The sequence below is a fragment of the Syngnathoides biaculeatus genome, chromosome 8 (assembly GCF_019802595.1).
Source record: "Syngnathoides biaculeatus isolate LvHL_M chromosome 8, ASM1980259v1, whole genome shotgun sequence".
Lineage (NCBI taxonomy): Eukaryota > Metazoa > Chordata > Actinopteri > Syngnathiformes > Syngnathidae > Syngnathoides > Syngnathoides biaculeatus.
Genome location: NC_084647.1, coordinates 7,524,723 through 7,546,213, shown reverse-complemented (window position 1 = coordinate 7,546,213; position 21,491 = coordinate 7,524,723). Strand labels below are relative to the sequence as shown.

Here is a 21,491-nt window from a genome sequence, read left to right as displayed (position 1 = left end):
ATGTGCTTTGTCGCCCTTCTAGACTCTGACAGAGACGATGACGACGGCCGCGTTTACAGCGCCAGCAGAGATCAAGGCGTAAGCAAAATGTCGAAAATTGAAAATGTCGAGCTCAGGGGTGGGCAAACAATTTTGTTCTCTTTGGTCTACTCCTGCTGATTGACGTTTTCAGGGATGAGGCAGAGTATAAACAGAATAGCCAAAGTCAGCTCAATGTATCGCTGGACCTACTATCTGGTAGAACCAGTGGGCATGAAAAACAAGGTCCATTGCATGTGATGATGGTTTGGGTCTGATTCGGGCAGTTCTGTACCAATCTTTAGAGGGCCAGAGTGAATCAGCCAACGGATCGAATGTGGCCCACGGGCTGCATTTTGCCCACCCCTGGTTTAGCTACACGCTTGCATCGCAGTGAAATGTGACTGCTCGGACTGAATGGATTTGTAAATTTAATTTAAAAGAATTGGTCAAGAGGATTTAATTTCCGGAATCTTCTGTAATTCAGAGCACGTCCTCCCTGATGTGCACTGGCTGCGTTAGCCGCAAGGCTGCCAACAGAGCGCAGCTCATTTAAAATGCAGCACTTAGCTTTCTACCGCATCTTCAGTGTCTTTTCCGACCTTCTAGCTGCCGTTTTTCAAAAAGGTGATTAGCTGCCAAAATTCCCGCTAGGAAGCTAATATTTTGCCACGGTCGTCCCGCCTCAGTCGTACAATTGCATACGAGAGGAGATGCGTAACTCTTCAAAGTAAGATGTGCAAACCTCCCAAGCCAGGCAGCTTGGACAGATCATGTTTATTCATTGGATCAATCATTGGAATTTAATCGCTTTGAGGGTTGTTATGTTGCCAGCTTTTTGCCTAGCGCCTCATTAGTATTAGCAGGATGGATGCGTTCATCTGGCTTCAAACCAAAATGTTGCCCATATCGTCGCTGTGCATTAGGCTTGCAAACTAATCCCGTTTATGATACTCAGTTTTCTGTCATTGTACAGCTAGCGCCATCAAAAAAAAAAAAAAAACTTAACTTTGACTCTGCTAAGTTTTTCTTGGCATCGGCTTCACCTCCTTGAAGCACCGTGATGGAAAGTTGATGACGTATGTAAACAAACACGCATGTAAATGAGCATTTATCACGATCGCGCCCACTTTGTTTGATATCGTAATGGACCTTTCCGACTGGTGATCTTAAGCTCCGCCCCCCCTTAGCTACATTTGACATGTCACACAAGCTTCCAAAATGGCGACTGAACAAGACAGGTTTGAAGTCGATTCGCGTATTCCAGATAATATTGCCTGCATTCTGGTTTTTGCCAAACTATTTCACGTAAGGATATGTTCACGGAATTAAGATTTTGGACGGTGCGGGACGCAATGTCAGAGTTACAGCGAAACAAAAAAGTGCGACGCCTCACAAACTTCATATTGAAATCCAACAGGATAAAATGGTGGAATCGTATTGCGCATGTAAAGCAGGGTGAGTACTTTTTACTTGGAAATATCACGAGTAATAGAATTGTAGTCTTTAGAAGTGAGATAGGCTTGATTGTCTACATTCAAACAATGTGATCAACTCAGTCAGTACCGTTGTCACCAGATGAAAAAGTTTGACTTGGCTCCAAATCGAGCCCAGTGCTCTGTCGTAAAAGTTGATGTGATACGAATGGGCAAATCGACGTTTCTCTTGCCTGACATGGCGCATTTATGTATCCCTAATCCGACTCTTCGGCATAAAACATGACACACTTCATTCAGCAGGTCAGTGATACACTAAGAAAGTGAAAGTTGTTTTCTGTATAAAGCACTGATAATAATTCAATCAAACTCAGAGATGATACTTCTGCCTCACTTACCTTCGAACATACAGCCTCGTGTTTGTTGATATTGTCCACATTTAGTTGCACGTGCGAGCCTTAATCCATCGTAGACCCTTCGTCAACTGCGTTTTAGGCTTTTGAAAATGATTAAAACGGGCCCCTTGTAACCTAGCAAGATATCTTTCATCAGAATTGCACGTTCCCCAAGCGCATCCGAGGACCATTTTCTTCATAACATGACGTTTTCCAAGCGCACGCTACTGACAACCAGCATTGCTTGTGGGACAACATGGCGGGGTTAAGACAATGCGGCTATCTCATTGGCTATTATTGTACGAGTGATTGACAGGTCGGAAAGGTCCATTATGGTAACGAGCCGAAAGAGGAGCATATTCTTTATCCTCAGCAAAGAGTCACTGCACATTAATTCCAAAGTGTACAAACACATTATGAGTTACACCATCCAGGGTGAGTCAATACTATAAACGTTCTGCCTTTATCAATAATAATGTCATCTTTTGATTGGCCCACATTGTCGCATTTAAGACCCGTGACCATGTTGTTGCCCTGCACAGGTGAAAGATAAGAAGCGGTCTCCCCCCTCCAGCGGACCCCCGTTTGGCCCACAACGCAACCCTCACCACTGCGCCACTGCAGAGGAACACGACAGTCCAGAGAGAGCGGTGAGACCCAAATCCACACGCACTCGAGTCTGTTTAAAAACATCGCACGCATACGCTGTACGATCACATTCCGTACAAAAGTGACAAAAGTGCAGCACGTCCTCGGGGCTCGCGCACTAAACTATTGTGGACCACAATAGTCGAGCCGCATAAACAGCTTTCATTTGCGTGGAGTCAGCAGAGATGCCCGCGGGCATCTTTTCACTCGGGTATCAGCGACAAATAATGCGCCTCGTCTTTGACGAGCACCACAGAGGCAGAAATGGAACTTTCCGCATCGCTCTGCTCGGCGCATTATGAGTCAGAGAATTGATTAAGATAGATTTATAAAGTGACATATTTCGGTAAAAGGTCATATATTACTGAATAAAAATGATCTACTTCTGGGGGGAAAAAAATGTTTATGTTGCATGCAGGTGCAAAAGGAGAAGCTCCATGCAGAGTTGAAGCAGGTGCTGAGTCAAAAGAGAAGTCAACTGAGACAGTCCACCTGCCGACTGGCCCAACCGGAAATGGACCCGGAACCTGCTAACGAGCAGACGGTCAGTCCCCATCGCCATCAATCAGACTTCCGAAAATCCAGACTGAATCCAGACTCTTTCAAGTCATGTCTGACAAATACAAAACATACAGCCAGACTAAGTACTTTAAGATGTAGTACAAATGCAAGTAACAGTAGTAGTTCCTGTATGTGGCGCTCGCAAGCTTGGCCGACTGAGCTAACGAGGCCTGTCCATTTTGCATTCGAGGCACAGAGCGCAGCGGAAGCCGCCGAGCCTCCGGTGGAAATCGTGGTTGAGACGGAGGCGGAGGCTGGAGCTAGCGGCTACAGCGTGACCGGCGGCGGAGAGCGAGGCATCTTCATCAAAGACGTCCTCAAAGACTCGCCGGCCGCCAAACATCTCAGCCTGCAGCAAGGTGCTCTACGTGCTGGTGCCACACCCCAGATTGGAGTCAACGATCGCTATTTGCGGCCCCAAACATGGTTACACAACAGTGACAGCTGTCATACATTAATAGTTCAAACACTAATAATACCACAAAATATGATCCCAAAACTTTTTACTGTCATTTCAAACTTATCTCACAAAATCCCTGCTAAAACCTCTCCAGGAAGCCGTCAACTTGTCACGGTGGAGGGGCTTGTGTGTCCCATTGATCATAGGACCTAAGTTGTCTGGGGCTTCACGCTCCGGGTTAGGTCACCCAGGACAAGCAGGTCCTAAATGAGGGACCAAACAGCACGGATATGAGGCTCCTAACAAGAAAAATACAAGTGGGTCGAGGTTTCCCCATCCAGAGCCAGGCCCGGAGGTGGGGCTCGAAGGCGAGTGCCCGGTGGCCGGGCCTGTACTCATGGGACCCACCCTGGGCACACCCCGAAAGGGTAAGGTGGGTCCCTCTTCCCATGGGCTCACCACCTGTGGGAGGGTCCAAAGGGATCAGCTGCAGTCTGAGCTGGGTGTTGGCTGAAGGCAGGGACCTTGGCGATCCGATCCCTGGCTACAGAAGCCGGCTCGAAGGGCGTAGAACGTCACCTCTCTGGCAATCTCCGGGAGGCATTGCAGTCATATTCCTCAGCTCCAACATAATTCTTGCTGACCTCCTTTTTTTGACAACAGGTGACCAGCTGCTAAGCGCCAAGGTCTACTTTGACAACGTGCGCTATGAAGACGCTCTGAAGATCCTCCAGTGCGCCGAGCCCTACAAAGTCAGTTTCCTGGTCAGGAGGACGGTCCACGGGGAGGAGGTCGGTGCGCGGCCCCGCCTGCCCAGTGTGGACGTCAAAGGTCCCAAAGCCAAGATGGCCAAAATGGTAATCAAATCAGAATCATCTTTATTCGCCAAGTATGTCGGAAAGATTCAAGGAATTTGTCTCCGGTTGTTGGAGCCGCTCTCGTACGACGACAACAGACATAAAGACATTGCGGTAACAGTCATAGAGCAATCAGGGTTGCGAGTATACTGGGAATGATTTGACTTTTTTTTTTTGACAATTGTACAAAGGATGCAGAGGTGGAGGTGGAGAGTGGCTGACCTTGTCGTATGTTTCAGAGCGTGAAGGCCATCAAACCGTTCAAGGCAAAGAAGAAGCGAGGCGGTCGCTTTGGTCTGAAGAGGCTAAAGGAGAAGCGACGCGAGGAGCTGGTGATCGAGGGAACGCCACCCCAGCTGGAAATGAGCAATGTGGATGTGGAATTTTGCCTCCCAAAGTTCAAACACAGGCGGAGCGGCCACCTGGAGGCAGAAGGGGGCGCTGCGGTGAAGGCAAAGAGGAAAATCAGGTTAGCCAAGGTGGACTACACATCATGGGGATCTGCTTTACTTTTATCTTTTCTAATATGAATATTTCTCGTCTAAATATACACTTCAATATAGCGCTAACATTGTTTCACATTAACTCATGCAAATACATGCCTGGTCCTTGTAGTTGGATTAAATAAACTCCTCCCACCCACTTTTTGCAAAAATAGTGCATAAAATAGTGTATAAAAGTGAGTACAAGGAGGTTTGTTGACATAAATGTTTAACACGTTCTCAGTTTTTTTTTCTCACTATTTTTCATCGAAGTTTTAATCCGAACAAAATATCTTCTCAGGTTTCCTCGGATGAAGACAAAAGGTCAAACTGTTGGAAAAGAGGAAAGCAGAGGAATGGAAGCAAAAGTGAAGGTATCCCAAGCTGAAATTCCCAGAGCCAAAGTGAAGGCCAAAGGAAAAGCCCCAAAGTTTGTCATCAACTTTCCGAAGACCAAGGATGCTACGTCGGCATCCGTGGAGCTGAAGAAGCCGGACGTAAATATCACATCGCCATCTTTGGAGTTAGCTGCCGGGAAAAGCTTGGATGTGGAGATGGCGGGAGCGTCATTCAATTCCCCCAATGTGGAGTTTGCCCTCCCCTCCGGCAAAGCAGACGCATCGTTAGCAGCAGGTAAAGGAAAGGTGGAAATAAAAGCTCCAACAATTGAAGTCAGAGGGGGTGATGCCGAAGTCACTACGGGAAAAGTTGACGTCGGAACAGGCACGGGCGATGGAAAACTGCGAATGCCGAAGTTAAAACTTCCCAAAATGAGACTCTCACGTCATTTGGATGAGATAGATGACAAAATGAAGGTCAAAGCAGAAGGAGACGTCGGCATTCCGACGGTGGAAATGAAAGGAGGAAGTGGTATTGTTCTCCCGGAGAGACAGATCGTCAAAGGAGACATCTCGGGAAATGTTCCATCCATTCAAATGCCTTCTGTTGACATCTCTTTACCCAAAGTCAAAGGAACATCAGGGCTGGAAGTAAAGACAACCAAGAAGAAGCCTGGATTGGCGTGTTCTGTGCCGGACGTGGAGCTGCATGTTGGGAGGATTCCTGATGAGGTGGAGGGCACGTGCAAAGGGACAGAAATTGCTACACCTGAAGTTGATATCTCTTTACCCAAGATAAAATCCTCTGATCTGGTTGCTGAGGTTGGAAGAGGTAGAGAGAAAATCCATCTTCCTTCCGCTGAGGTTGGAATAGACATGAGCCAGTACATTGGTGGAGATGGGAAGTTCACCTTACCCAATTTTAATGTATCCCAAAATGTTGATGTGAAAGTAGCAGATGTTGAAGGAGGCTTAAAGTTACCCAGTGTTGACCTGACACTTCCCAAAGGCAAGGACGTGGACCTCCCGGACGTTAACATTTCTTTGCCAAAAGTGAGTCTTCCAGGGGGTGGTATCAAAGCTAAAGGTCCAGAACTCATGGCAGGGAAGTTGGAAACCCCAGACACTGAAGTCTCAATTCCCAAAGGAAAACTTGAAGGTGGCATTGAGCTTGCGGGCCCTGATGTCAAAGGAGGAAAGTTCAAAATGCCAACATTTGATGTTTCTTTACCAAAAGTCAATCTTCCACAGGGGGGAATCAAAATAAAAGGTCCAGAAATCAAGGGAGGGAAGATGGAACGAGCAGACCTTGATGTCTCACTTCCTAAAGGAAAATTTGAAGGTGGGGTTGCGCTTGAAGGCCCCGATGTCAAAGGACGAAAGTTCAAAATGCCAACATTGGATGCTTCTTTACCAAAACCCAGTCTTCCAGAGGGTGGTGTCAAATTAAAAGGTCCAGAAGTCAAGGGAAAGGTAGAAATTCCAGACATTGATGTCTCAATTCCAAAAGTTCAGGGACATTTTGACATTGAAGGCCCTGATGTCAAAGAAGGAAAGTTCAAAATGCCAACGTTTGATATTTCTTTACCAAACGTCAATCTTCCAGAGAGTGGTGTCAAACTGAAAGGTCCAGAACTCAAAGGAAAGGTACAGGTTCCAGACATTGATGTCCCACTTCCAAAGGTTGAGGGAGAATTAGACATTGAAGGACCTGATACAAAAGGAGGAAAATTCAAAATGGCAAAATTTGATGTTTCTTTACCAAATGTCAACCTTCCAGAGGCTGGTGTCAAACTAAAAGGTCCAAAACTCAAGGGGGGGAAGATGCAAGTTCCAGACACAGGTGTATCGCTTCCCAAAGGAAAATTCGAAGGTGGCGTTGAGCTTGAAAGCCCTGATGGTGGAGGAAAGTTTAAACTGCCAAAATGCGACGTTTCCTTACCAAAAGTAAATCTTCCAGAGGGTGGGGTCAAACTGAAAGGACCAGAACTCAAGGGAGGAAAGATGGAAATTCCCGACATCAATGTCTCAATTCCGAAAGCCGAGGGAGATTTTTACGTTGAAAACCCTGACATAAACGGAGGAAAGTTTAAAATTCCCAAATTTGATATTTCTTTACCAAAAGTCAATCTTCCAGAGGCTAGCGTCAAACTAAAAGGTCCAGAACTCAAGAAAGGGAAGATGGTAATGCCGGACCTTGATGTCTCACTTCCCAAAGGAAAATTTGAAGGTGGCGTTGAGCTTGAGGGCCCTGATGTCAAAGGAGGAAACTTCACAACGCCAACATTTGATGTTTCTTCACCAAAAGTAAATGTTCCAGAGGGTGGTGTTAAACTAAAAGGTCCAGAAATGGAGGGATGGAAGATTGAAATGCCAGATCTAGACATCCCCTTTCCTACAGGAAAAGCTGAAGGAGAGACTGGAATTCAAGGCCATGTTAGCGAGGGAGGAAAGTTTCATGTGCCCTCTGTTGATCTTTCGCTTCCTAAATTGAAAACAAAAAGTACAGAGACCGATATTGAAGGTCCTGAATTTAAAGGTGGAAAGGTCACAGCCCCAACTGTGGATGTTTCCCTTCCCAAAGGTGAAGGCGACATGGACCTTGAAAGCACTCGTGTTCAAGTAGGAAAGTTTAAAATCCCAACATTTGATGTTTCTTTACCGAAAGTAGATTTTCCAGATGGTGGTGTAAAAGTAACAGGTCCAGAACTCAAGGGAGGAAAAATGGAAGTGCCAGACATCGACGTGTCACTTTCCAAAGAAGGTGGCATTGCGCTCGAAGGCCCTGATGTCAAAGGAGGAAAGTTCAAAAAACCTACATTAGATGTTTCCTTGCCAAAAGTCAACCTTCCAGAGGGTGGTGTCAAACTAAAAGGTCCGCAACTCAAGAGAGGGAAGATGGAATTTCCAGACGTTGATTTGTCACTTCCCAAAGGAAAATTTGAAGGTGGCGTTGAGCTCGAAGGCCCTGATGTCAAAGGAGGAAAGTTCAAAGTGCCAACATTTGATGTTTCCTCTCCAAACGTCGACCTCCCAAAGTTTGATCTCAATGTGGAAACACCAGATATAAGAGGAAAAACTGAAATGCCATGCGTGGACGTTTCACTTTTCACTCCAAAAGGAAAACCTGAAGGTGACCTGAATCTTGAAGGCCCCGGTTTCAAAGGAGGAAAGTTCAAAGTGCCAACTTTTGATGTTTCTTTACCAAAAATCAATCTACCAGAGGGCAGTGTTCAATTAAAAGGCCCGGACCTCAAGGGAGCCTCACTTCCAAAGGTTGAGGGAGATTTCAACATTGAAGGTCCTGATGTAAAAGGAGGAAAATACAAAATGCCAAAACTTGATGTTTCTTTACCAAAAGTAAATCTTCCAGAGGGCGATGTCAAACTAAAAGGTCCAGAACTTGAGGGACGGAAGATAGAGATGCCAGACTTAGATATTTCATTCCCTAAAGGAAAAGCAGAAGGAAAAATAGGGATTGAAGGGCATGTTGAGAAAGGAGGAAAGTTCTATATGCCCTCTGTTGATCTTTCTCTTCCTAAAATGAAAACAAAAGGTCCAGAGATCAATACTGAAGGTCCTGAATTTAAAGTTGGAAAATTTCCTATCCCAACTGTGGATGTTTCCCCTGCCAAAGTTGAAGGTCATCTGGATGTTGAAGGTTCTGATATTAAAGGAGGAAAGTTTAAAATGCCAACAGTAGATTTTTCGCTACCAAAAGTCAATTTTCCAGAGGGTGGCATTAAAGTAAAAAGTCCAGAACTCAAAGGTGGAAAAATTGACATTCCGGACGTTGATGTCTCCCTTCCCAAAATCGAGGGAGATTTTGATATTGAAGGTCCTGATGTAAAAGGAGGAATGTTCAAAATGCCAAAACTCGATGTTTCTTTACCAAAAGTCAATCTTCCAGAGGGCGACGTCAAACTAAAAGGTCCAGAACTTGAGGGGCGGAAGATCGAGATGCCAGACGTAGATATTCCCATCCCTAAAGGAAAAGGAAAAGGAAAAATGGGAATTGAAGGGCATTTTGGTAAGGGAGAGAAGTTTCAAATGCCCTCAGTTGGTATTTCTTGTCCTAAAATGAAAACAAAAGGTCCAGAGATCAATATTGGACATCCTCAAGTCAAAGGTGGGAAAGTCACGATCCCAGCAGTTGATGTTTCTCTGCCCAAAGTTGAAGGAGATTTGGAGCTTGAAGGCTCCGATCTCAAAGGAAAAACTTTCAAAATGCCAACATTTGATGTTTCTTTACCGCATTTTACTCTTCCAGAAGGTGGTGTCAAAGTAAGAGGTCCAGAACTGAAGGGAGGAAACGTGCAAGCTCCAGACATTGATGTCTCATTTCCCAAAGAAAACATTCAGGTGGGATTTGATGTTGAAGGCCCTCGTGTCAAAGAAGAAAAGTTCAAAATGCCAACATTGGCCGTTTCCTTACCAAAAGTCAACCTCCCAAAGTTTGATCCAAATGTGGAAGCACCAAGCATTAAAGGAAAAACTGAAGTGCCCAGTGTGGCTATTTCACTTCCAAAAGGAAAAGTTGAGGGAGCTCTTGACATCGAAGGCCCGGATGTTAAAGGAGGAAAGTTTACAAAACCAACATTGGATGTTTCTTTACCAAAAGTTAATCTTCCAGAGGCCAACTTCACACTAAAAGGTCCAGAACTGGAGGGACGGAAGATTGAGATGCCAGACTTGGATATTTCACTCCCTAAAGGAAAAGCGGGAGGAGAAATGGGCAAAGGAGGAAGGTTTCATATGCCCTCTGTGGATATTTCTCTTCCTAAAATGAAAACAAAAGGTCCAGAAATAAATATTGAAACGCCTGACGTGAAAGGTGGAAAAGTCACCGTCCCAACTGTGGATGTTTCTCTTCCCAAAGTTGAAGGAGACCGGAATCTTGGACCCCCTGATGTCAAAGGAGCAAAGTTGAAAATGCCAACATTTGATGTTCCTTCACCACATTTCAGTCTTCCGGAAGGTGGTGTCAAAGTAAAAGGCCCAGAGCTGAAGGGAGGAAACGTGGAAACTCCAGACATCAGCATCCCACTTCCCAAGGGAAAATTTGAGGGTGGTGTTGATCTTCAGGGCCCTGATGTCAAAGGAGGAAAGTTTAAAATCCCAACATTTGATGTTTCTTTACCAAAAGTCAACCTTCCAAAGAGTGACCCCATTTTGGAAGCACCAAAATTCAAAGGAAAAATTGAAATGCCAAGTGTGGATATTTCTCTTCAAAAAGGAAAGGTGGAGACAGATATAGACATTACAGGCCCTGACGTAAAAGGAGGAAAGTTCAAAATGCCAAAATGTGGTGTTTCCTTACCAAAAGTCAGTTTTCCAGAGGGTGGTGTCAATATAAAAGGTCCAGAGATCAAAGGAGGAAAGATGGAAATTCCAGACGACGACATCTCGCTTCCCAAAGTTGAGGGACATTTTGACACTGAAGGCCTTGACGCCAAAGGAGGAAAGTTCGGAATGCTAACGTCGGATGTTTCTCTACCAAAAGTCAATCTCCCAGAGGGTGGTGCTAAAATTAGAGGCCCAGAATTCAGTGGAGGGAAGATTGACGTGCCAGACTTTCCGAAAGGAAAAGCGGGAGAAATCAGAATTGAAGGCCATGGTGAGAAAGGAGGAAAGTTTCATATGCCCTCTGTGGATATTTCTCTTCCTAAAGCAAAAGCAAAAGCTCCAGCAATAACGATCAAAGGTCCCGATGTGAAAGATGCAAAAGTCACCGTGCCAACAGTTGATGTTTCCACTACCAAAATTGAGGGGAACCTGGATACTGGAGGCCCTGATATCAAAGGAAGCAGGTTTAAAATGCCTAAACTTGATGTTTCCTTACCAAATGTTGGACTTCCAGAGGGTGGTGTCAAATCAAAAGGTCCAACACTCAAGGGAGGAAAGATGCAAGTTCCAGACATCAATAGCTCTCATCCCAAAGGAAAAGTTGAAGGTGGTCTTGAACTCGAAGGCACAGACACAAAAGGAGGAAAGTTCAAAATGCCATTATTGGATGTTTCTTTACCAGGTGTCAACCTTCCAGAGGGTGGAATTAAAATAAAAGGTCCAGATCTTGGGGCAAGGAAGGCTGATTGGACAGACGTTGATGTCTCACTTCCTAAAGGAAAAGTAGAAGGAGAAATGGGAATTGAAGGTCATTTAGGTCAAGGAGGAAAGTTCCATATGCCCTCTGTTGATATTTCTCTTCCTAAAATGAAAACAAAAGGTCCAGAGATGAATATTGAGGGCCCTAATGGAGGAAATGTCACCATACCAACATTGGATGTTTCTTTACCAAAAGTCAATCTTCCGGAGGGGGGGATCAAATTAAAAGGTCCAGAACTCAAGGGAGAGAAAATGGACATTCCGGACATTGATGTCTCACTTCCAAAAGTTGAGGGAAATTTCGATGTTGAAGGCCCTCACGTCAAGGGAGGAAAGTTCAAAATGCCAACATTGGATGTTTCTTTACCAAAAGTCAATCTTCCGGAGGGGGGGATCAAATTAAAAGGTCCAGAACTCAAGGGAGAGAAGATGGACATTCCGGACATTGATGTTTCACTTCCAAAAGTTGAGGGAAATTTCGATGTTGAAGGCCCTCACGTCAAGGGAGGAAAGTTCAAAATGCCAACATTGGATGTTTCTTTACCAAAAGTCAATCTTCCGGAGGGGGGGATCAAATTAAAAGGTCCAGAACTCAAGGGAGAGAAGATGGACATTCCGGACATTGATGTCTCACTTCCAAAAGTTGAGGGAAATTTCGATGTTGAAGGCCCTCACGTCAAGGGAGGAAAGTTCAAAATGCCAACATTGGATGTTTCTTTACCAAAAGTCAATCTTCCGGAGGGGGGATCAAATTAAAAGGTCCAGAACTCAAGGGAGAGAAAATGGACATTCCGGACATTGATGTCTCACTTCCAAAAGTTGAGGGAAATTTCGATGTTGAAGGCCCTCACGTCAAGGGAGGAAGGTTCAAAATGCCAACATTGGATGCTTCGTTACCAAAAGTCAATCTTCCGGAGGGGGGGATCAAATTAAAAGGTCCAGAACTCAAGGGAGAGAAAATGGACATTCCGGACATTGATGTCTCACTTCCAAAAGTTGAGGGAAATTTCGATGTTGAAGGCCCTCACGTCAAGGGAGGAAAGTTCAAAATGCCAACATTGGATGTTTCTTTACCAAAAGTCAATCTTCCGGAGGGGGGGATCAAATTAAAAGGTCCAGAACTCAAGGGAGAGAAGATGGACATTCCGGACATTGATGTTTCACTTCCAAAAGTTGAGGGAAATTTCGATGTTGAAGGCCCTCACGTCAAGGGAGGAAAGTTCAAAATGCCAACATTGGATGTTTCTTTACCAAAAGTCAATCTTCCGGAGGGGGGGATCAAATTAAAAGGTCCAGAACTCAAGGAGAGAAGATGGACATTCCGGACATTGATGTTTCACTTCCAAAAGTTGAGGGAAATTTCGATGTTGAAGGCCCTCACGTCAAGGGAGGAAAGTTCAAAATGCCAACATTGGATGTTTCTTTACCAAAAGTCAATCTTCCGGAGGGGGGGATCAAATTAAAAGGTCCAGAACTCAAGGGAGAGAAGATGGACATTCCGGACATTGATGTCTCACTTCCAAAAGTTGAGGGAAATTTCGATGTTGAAGGCCCTCACGTCAAGGGAGGAAAGTTCAAAATGCCAACATTGGATGTTTCTTTACCAAAAGTCAATCTTCCGGAGGGGGGGATCAAATTAAAAGGTCCAGAACTCAAGGGAGAGAAAATGGACATTCCGGACATTGATGTTTCACTTCCAAAAGTTGAGGGAAATTTCGATGTTGAAGGCCCTCACGTCAAGGGAGGAAAGTTCAAAATGCCAACATTGGATGTTTCTTTACCAAAAGTCAATCTTCCGGAGGGGGGGATCAAATTAAAAGGTCCAGAACTCAAGGGAGGGAAGATGGACATTCCGGACATTGATGTCTCACTTCCAAAAGTTGAGGGAAATTTCGATGTTGAAGGCCCTCACGTCAAGGGAGGAAAGTTCAAAATGCCAACATTGGATGTTTCTTTACCAAAAGTCAATCTTCCGGAGGGGGGGATCAAATTAAAAGGTCCAGAACTCAAGGGAGAGAAAATGGACATTCCGGACATTGATGTCTCACTTCCAAAAGTTGAGGGAAATTTCGATGTTGAAGGCCCTCACGTCAAGGGAGGAAGGTTCAAAATGCCAACATTGGATGTTTCTTTACCAAAAGTCAATCTTCCGGAGGGGGGGATCAAATTAAAAGGTCCAGAACTCAAGGGAGGGAAGATGGACATTCCGGACATTGATGTCTCACTTCCAAAAGTTGAGGGAAATTTCGATGTTGAAGGCCCTCATGTCAAGGGAGGAAATGTCACCATACCAACATTGGATGTTCTTTACCAAAAGTCAATCTTCCGGAGGGGGGGATCAAATTAAAAGGTCCAGAACTCAAGGGAGGGAAGATGGACATTCCGGACATTGATGTCTCACTTCCAAAAGTTGAGGGAAATTTCGATGTTGAAGGCCCTCATGTCAAGGGAGGAAATGTCACCATACCAACATTGGATGTTTCTTTACCAAAAGTCAATCTTCCGGAGGGGGGGATCAAATTAAAAGGTCCAGAACTCAAGGGAGGGAAGATGGACATTCCGGACATTGATGTCTCACTTCCAAAAGTTGAGGGAAATTTCGATGTTGAAGGCCCTCACGTCAAGGGAGGAAAGTTCAAAATGCCAACATTGGATGTTTCTTTACCAAAAGTCAATCTTCCGGAGGGGGGGATCAAATTAAAAGGTCCAGAACTCAAGGGAGGGAAGATGGACATTCCGGACATTGATGTCTCACTTCCAAAAGTTGAGGGAAATTTCGATGTTGAAGGCCCTCACGTCAAGGGAGGAAAGTTCAAAATGCCAACATTGGATGTTTCTTTACCAAAAGTCAATCTTCCGGAGGGGGGGATCAAATTAAAAGGTCCAGAACTCAAGGGAGAGAAGATGGACATTCCGGACATTGATGTCTCACTTCCAAAAGTTGAGGGAAATTTCGATGTTGAAGGCCCTCACGTCAAGGGAGGAAAGTTCAAAATGCCAACATTGGATGTTTCTTTACCAAAAGTCAATCTTCCGGAGGGGGGGATCAAATTAAAAGGTCCAGAACTCAAGGGAGGGAAGATGGACATTCCGGACATTGATGTCTCACTTCCAAAAGTTGAGGGAAATTTCGATGTTGAAGGCCCTCACGTCAAGGGAGGAAGGTTCAAAATGCCAACATTGGATGCTTCGTTACCAAAAGTCAATCTTCCAGAGGGTGGTGTCAAACTAAAGGGCCGAGATTTCGGTGTCGGGAAGATTGACATGCCAGACTTTGATATGTCAGTCCCGAAAGGAAAGAGTGAAGGACAAATGGAGCTCGAAGGGCATCTTCATAAAGGAGGAAAGTTTCATATGCCCTCTGTTGATATTTCTCTTCCTAAAATGAAAACAACCGGTCCAGAAATAAATATCGAAGGTCCTGACGTCAAAGGTGAAAAACTTACCATGCCAACATTTGATGTTTCTTTACCAAGAGTCAATCTTCCAGGGGCTGTCAAATTAAAAGGCCCAGAACTCAAAGGAAAGACAGAAATTCCAGATGTTGACGTTTTGCTTCCGAAAGTTGAGGGAGACTTTAACGTTGAAGGCTCTGATGTCAAAGGAGGTAGGTTTAAAATGCCAAGACTTGACATTTCTTTACCCAAAGTCAGTCTTCCAGAGGGTGGTGTCAAACTAAAGGGTCCAACACTCAAGGGAGGGAAATTGGAAGTACCAGATATCAACGTCTCTCTACCCAAAGGAAACATTGAGGGTTGTGTTGATATCGAAGCCCCTGACGTGAAGGGAGGAAAGTTGCAAATGCCATCGTTGGATGTTTCTTCACCAAACGTCAATCTTCCAGAGGGTGGTATTAAAATAAAAGGTCCGGACCTTGAGGGAAGTAAGATTGACGTGCCAGACATTGATGTCTCATTTCCCAAAGAAAAAGCAGGAGCAGAAATAGGAATTGAAGGAGGAACAAAGTTTCATCTGCCTTCTGTTGACATTTCTCTTCCCAAAATGAAAGCAAAAGGTCCAGCGATAGATCTTGAGGCTCCCGACATGAAAGGTAGACAAGTTAGCATGCCAACGGTTGATGTTTCGCAAGCTAAAATTACATCTCCAGACGTAGATGTCACTTTGGCGGGTCCTGATGTAAAAGGTGGAAAAGTCACCATCCCAGCAATGTCCAGAATGACAGGAGAAGTTGCAGGATCGGGTTCTCTAAAACGTGGCACAGTCAAACTTCCGACTGTTGACATCTCCGCTCCAAAGGTGGATCTTGACTTTGGCCGCACCAAACCAAAAGGTGACGATGTGGAGGTGGCACTTCTTAAAGCAGAGGGAAGCAGGCCTTCTTCTGGGGGAAGTTTTGATTTGCCTGGTGTCTCTCTCAAAGTCCCCAGTTTTACTCTTCCCAGGTTTAGTACAAAGTCCAAGGCTGGTCATTCGGAGGTATCGAGACAAAGCTGTGAGGGTGACATTTCTCTCAAACCCCCATCCATGGAGTTGGGTTTGGAGAGAAAAGACCAGGGAGAAAAATCTAAACTCAAAAAACCCTCCTTTGAAATACCCAAAACAGATGCAGATGTGTCGGTGTCTTGTCCTGAATTAGATGTAGATTTAAAAAAGGGGGGTATCGACATTCCGAAACCAGATGTCAATACCGACATAGAAGGGAAAGGTCGCTTCCATCCACCTGATGTCTCTATCAAATTCCCAAAGTTCTCCATGCCAGGATTTGTTTCAAAAGAACGAGATTTGGGAAAGCTGAGCAGTGACCTTGAAGCTCAGCCCAAGGCCAAGATGCCCTCAGTTGAGCTATCGCTTCCTGCCACCAAAACACCAGAAATGGAGGTTCTCCTGCCCAAAGCAGAGGTGGACGTAACGGAGGGTGACATCCGAACCTATGAGGGGGACCTGAAAATTCCCAAAATATCTTCAAAGAATGAAGCACCAGAATTTGAACTCAAAATGCAGTCAATAGACGTCTCAATTCCCAAGGTACCAGATGTTGACTTTCACGGAGATGCACGACTTGACTTGAAGACGCCACATGCCAACATTGACCCACCGAAAGCGACAACACCACAGGCAGACATATCCATCCCTAAAGATAAAGCTGGTTTTCATGCGAAGGGAGAGCATTCAGGTCTGAAACTGAAGAAGCCAACACTTAATATCCAAGGCCCAAAAGGAGACCTGGAGCTGGACTTGCGATTTCAGAAAGGCGAGCCCAAGGTGGAAGTATCTGATTTGGAAATCGACAAAAAAGTCAAAGGGCCCAAAGTCAAGGGAACCAGGTTCAATATTGGAATGCCGAAAAAGAAAAATGGTGGAGATGTGAAGGTTGCGCACGAGATCGAGATAACTAAACCTGGAATCCATGGTCCGACATCCACAAGCCACAACGGACACAAAGAGGGAAATATTAATGTCCAAATGCCAAGTATAAGTGTGACAAGCAAACAAGGCTCAACGTCATCATCAAGTCCAGTCCCCAGGATTCCAGACATAGACTTTGATATTGGCACAGCACATGAAGAAGACGAGAACAAATTAGGAAAGAAGATAAAAATCCCCAAGTTCGGTGTCCCTCTACCTTCCCTGTCCTGCCCAGAAGGCAGGATGGAGGTATGTGGGCCAGACCTCAAGTGTGAGGGTCCAAAAGTCCCCAAAGTCAAGAAAGCAGTGTTTGTTTTAGTAAATCCACCTCAATCTGACAATGTGACAATAAATACCGGCGAGCTTCACGTAAAGTCGACTCTCCAAACAAAGTCCAGAGAAACATCTGTTGACGCACCTGGAATGCCAGTGTGTGCTAGCTCTTTAAGTTCAGCTGATGTCACGGTCAAGGCGGAAGGTCCCAATTCACGGTTTCACTTTGAAAAAGATTCAAGTCCTCAAAAGGGACCAGCAGCGAGTGGAAAGGTCAAACTTCCAAAGGTGGAATTCACTTCTCCTTATGGCAAGAAAGCTGCAGGTCACGCCAACTTGGAAATGACAACCAGACTAGACAAACCTTCATTATCGGGGGGAGACCCTAAAGGGCTCCAGATGAAACCTGGCAAGGTTTCCTTTGAAGGTTTCGTTGAGGAGTCCTCAAAAGAAGTTGTCTCACATCACTCCAGAGGGGAAATGTTGGACTGGGACAGCTCGAGATCGCCGGCTGGTTTTACCACGGAGTTCACCTCGACAAAGGTGCAAACCTGGAGTGGGGGAGATACCAAAGAAGACCCCCAAGGGAGAGAGTCTCCCCCCTGGTTCAAAGTCCCCAAGTTCACCCTGAAACCACATTGTACAGGTAAGCCCACCTTCTGATCTTGAACGCAGCAATCGTCGTGTCTCGATTTGTCTTTTTGTCAAATAGTACTGGAACATCAAGCAACTATAATTTGGATATTTAAGACTTTATGAATACCTTAACGGAACAGAAAAAACTCGACTACGGTAGATGGATGTTTAGTCCGACATTTCATGTGACGTCCGATGACAAAACCTCGGAATTCCCCCTCCCCGATCCAAGTGAACAAGATTATCCTGAGTGATTATCTTGTAGCGTGGTGCAGAGGTGGGAGGAAATCACGTACACGGCAATGTCCATGGACTCTTTCTGTGTTACTTTTGAAATGAACTCGTCTAAGACATCCAACTCGCGCCGGGTTGTCAGTTGTATTAACTGCGCCGTTTTGTTTTGTCTCTCTGTTCCAAAGACTAACCTTCCCTTCCCTTCCCTTCCGTCTTACACGCTCCCCCTGCTGTTTTTCCCTCCTCACCTCGTGTCCTTTTGGCCTTGCTTCCGGGCAGGCTTCCTCCAGATCACGCCAGAGGGATCTCCTCGGGCACAGCGGCGAGGGGAGCTGGGAGGCGAGGCCGCCGTCTCGGGTTGCTTCTCCCCGCACGCTTCCGACGTCACCGCATTCGACGTGTCCTCCGCGGCGGGAGGAGGCTCGGTCACCACGGTGACCAAGACCACCAGGACGACGCGGCACTTCACGTCGGCCGGCGACTCGGCGGTGACCGTTGACCCGCCGTCGGACCTCTGAGGAGCCGGACGGGCCTGCAAAATCAAAATCTTTATTTTGGTAGATGCCGACTCTCCCCAACTTACAAGCGAGTTACGTTCCAGAACACCGTTTGTAACTTGAAGTCTTTTAAAGTTGTTAACCTGCCGGTTTACGATTGTCACTCTGCATTACTTAGCACCAGTTTTCGCTCTCTCGCATCGTTTTGTCAAAAACCAAAAGTTTAATAACGCATACTGGAATACAGTACCGTGCTTCGAGACTTGCTCCATATGTAAAATATCGAGTAAATTGGCGCTAAAAAACTCAAACTGAACTGAATTAAATTCAGACTTTCATGACTACTGTAATAAAAAAAAAATAAATAAAAAATAAACAATATCGCAGAGGTTCACTTTACAAAAACCACAAAATTGACACTTGGAAGTAGTCACAACGTTTTTGGGAACTAACACGCAAGTGTTCCGATATCCGAAAGTCAGTCGATTGAACGTTGAGGAGTGTCCGTGCTCACGTGTAGAAAAGTCAGCATTATTAACAGAGTAATATATATTTACTTTCATTTTTAACGGTCCCATTTCTTTTTTTTTTTTTTTTGTTACTGCATCTCCAAATGTGTTACTGCAGTCGGAGTTCTTTTCAAGACTCGTTGTGAAGCAATTTAGTTGTCGTCGTGCTTACGTTTGACAGTACTGTAAATACAAGTATGCCCCTCGTGGAGGTCATTTATTCATTAGTATTACGATACATATTTTTCCGAGAGTAGCAACGGGATTGCGTACGTCACTTTGATTTGTGTGTCTTTGAGGTTTCTTTGAGATTGTGACAAATTTTTGTATTTTTAGCGCGTCGATCAGGCCGGAAAACATTAATTTTTTTTCTGCCCATTTGGGTGGATCATACTGTAAACATGCTGCTGTTTGAGTTCATATTTTTATTTTTCATACATCTTACAAAATTGAAATAATTCTTCACAAAAAATTCTAAATAAAACCCTTTGCGTAACATCGGCAATATAGAATACCAATAGATATGTAGTTTGTGCGTCAATATAACGTTTGTACACCTTCCCCCCATTTTTACAAATATTACAAATAATACGTTAGATTGTGTCAAATGGAAAACGTCTGACAGCAGACATTTGCGAATGTATTTGCATTTACATTTTGATTTTGCTTGCTGTGCCTGTTTTGCAGGTGAAATTTGTATTTTGTTTTACACTTTTTCAAATGCTGGATTAAAAAAAAAAGTATAAGTGTGTACACACTGAGCTGTTTTGTGTAGAAAAAAATGACTTTTTTGGTTTGAACGTGTTTGTGGCAAGTGCTAAATGTTGTGTTGTCACAACTGCATTGGAAAGATTGTTGATGGAAATATTGCATAAATAAAATAATATATTTGCACATGATGCGTATTTCAACGGCAATGTGACGAGCTGCAACACGTCATTCGTGATTCAACGCAAAAGTTAAACAGTTACATTGAAGAAAATAAATATTTGAACACCTATTGCACATATTGCAAGTTTTCCCACGTGCGTGTCCACTGTGAGAGAGATCATCTCAAAAGAAAAATCCATAAATCACAATATATGAGCTTTTAACAATTTATTTGTGTGATACAGCTGCAAATAAGTATTTGAACACCTGAGAAAACCAATGTTAATATTTGTTACAGTGGCCTTTGTTTGCAATTACAGAAGTCAAACGTTTCCTGTAATTGTTCACCAGGTTTTGCGCACACTGCAGGAGGGATTTTGGCCCACTCCTCCACACAGATCTTCTCTAGGTCAGACAGGTTTCTGGGCAGTTTCAGCTCCCTCCAAAGATTTTCTATTGGGTTTAGGTCTGGAGACTGGCTAGGCCACGCCAGAACCTTGATATGCTTCTTACGGGGCCACTTCTTGGTTTTCCTGTTCTGTGTGCTTCGGGGTCATTGTCATGTCGAAAGACCCAGCCACGACCCATCTTCAGGGAAAGAGGTTGTTGCCCAAAATCTCACAACACATGGCCAGGGTCGTCCTCTCCTTAATACAGTCCAGTCCTCCTGTCCCTTGTGCGGAAAAACACCCCCAAAGCATGATGCTACCACCGCCATGCTTCACAGTAGGGATGGTGTTCTTGGGATGGAACTCATCATTTGTTGAAAAAAAAATCATATATTGTGATTTCTGGATTTTTCTTTTTAGATGATCTCTCTCACTGTAGACGTGCACCTCAGCGGGAGAACTTGCAATATAGCAAGGTGTTCAAATACATATTTTCTTAACTGTATCTAGCAGACGGAACTCCTCAGGTTCTAGTTGCTAGGCAGAATTTATATGACCCACCCAACAATATCAGCCCCAGAATTAAATGAAATTAATCACATTCTCTTTTTCAAGGAAAAAGGTGGCAGACATTCCAACAGACGGCACCATTTTTCTTTTAAATATGTATTTTTAGGGCTGACCCATGTGATTTCTTTCACAAATGTCTGGGTTTAATTCATTCTTACCATTACAGCAAAAACAAATGTCAATGACATTGTTCCCAACAAGTTTCGAGTTTTGCTACATCTTGGACTATCACATATTTTCAATATGGATTATTGAAGTCATGATACCATCGACTATTAAAGTAATCTAAAAATAAATATTTAGCATTATTATCCAATACCAATACAAAATATGCATGTGAACTGCAGGTATTGTTTTTATTTCTCCCATTTGGGTTCATAATCGTCACGATCAACACTGTAGTATCTGTGACTGAACGTCTGTGGCCCGACCAAGTGAGTGACGTGAGAGTCAGCCAATGACAGTGTAGAATTTGGAGCCCAGGTTAGCGATTGGCTATTAACTGGCTAATCGTTAGCACAATACAAACCACCTGCGAACGCTACCATGGCTGGCTCAAGATGTTCCTACTAATAAGTAAATGTAAATTTATTGACAACAACATCATATTCCTTGTAAAGAAGTAAGAAAGACTTAAGACGGTAACCATACAACATAAATTTTGGCTCCATAGATCACAGGCGCAGATATTTGCTATGAGGACGCATATCGGCATCAACCCTTTAAAAAAAAGAAATAAATCTGAGATAATTTATCCTATTATAGGATTAAAGTTATATGAACCGGTATCAGCCATGAAAAAAAATCACACATTAGTCTATCTGTAACATAAATACAGCAATTTATGCAAACATGTGATTAGCATTAGCACAGCTGGCAAATAGCAAAAAAAAAAAAAAAAAACTC

The 21,491-nt window shown here is 44.3% G+C and overlaps 1 protein-coding gene across 1 annotated transcript; it reads left to right on the top strand.

Moving 5' to 3' along the window:
- Positions 1-18,172, top strand: prx (periaxin). The gene is given in 11 exon segments (XM_061827672.1): positions 1-78; positions 2,392-2,499; positions 2,916-3,041; positions 3,249-3,417; positions 4,122-4,315; positions 4,555-4,784; positions 5,099-5,294; positions 12,452-12,562; positions 12,565-13,534; positions 13,537-17,526; positions 17,936-18,172. Coding segments are annotated over 11 exon segments (6,177 nt in total). The 3' UTR covers positions 17,941-18,172.
- Positions 18,173-21,491: the final 3,319 nt, after the last annotated feature.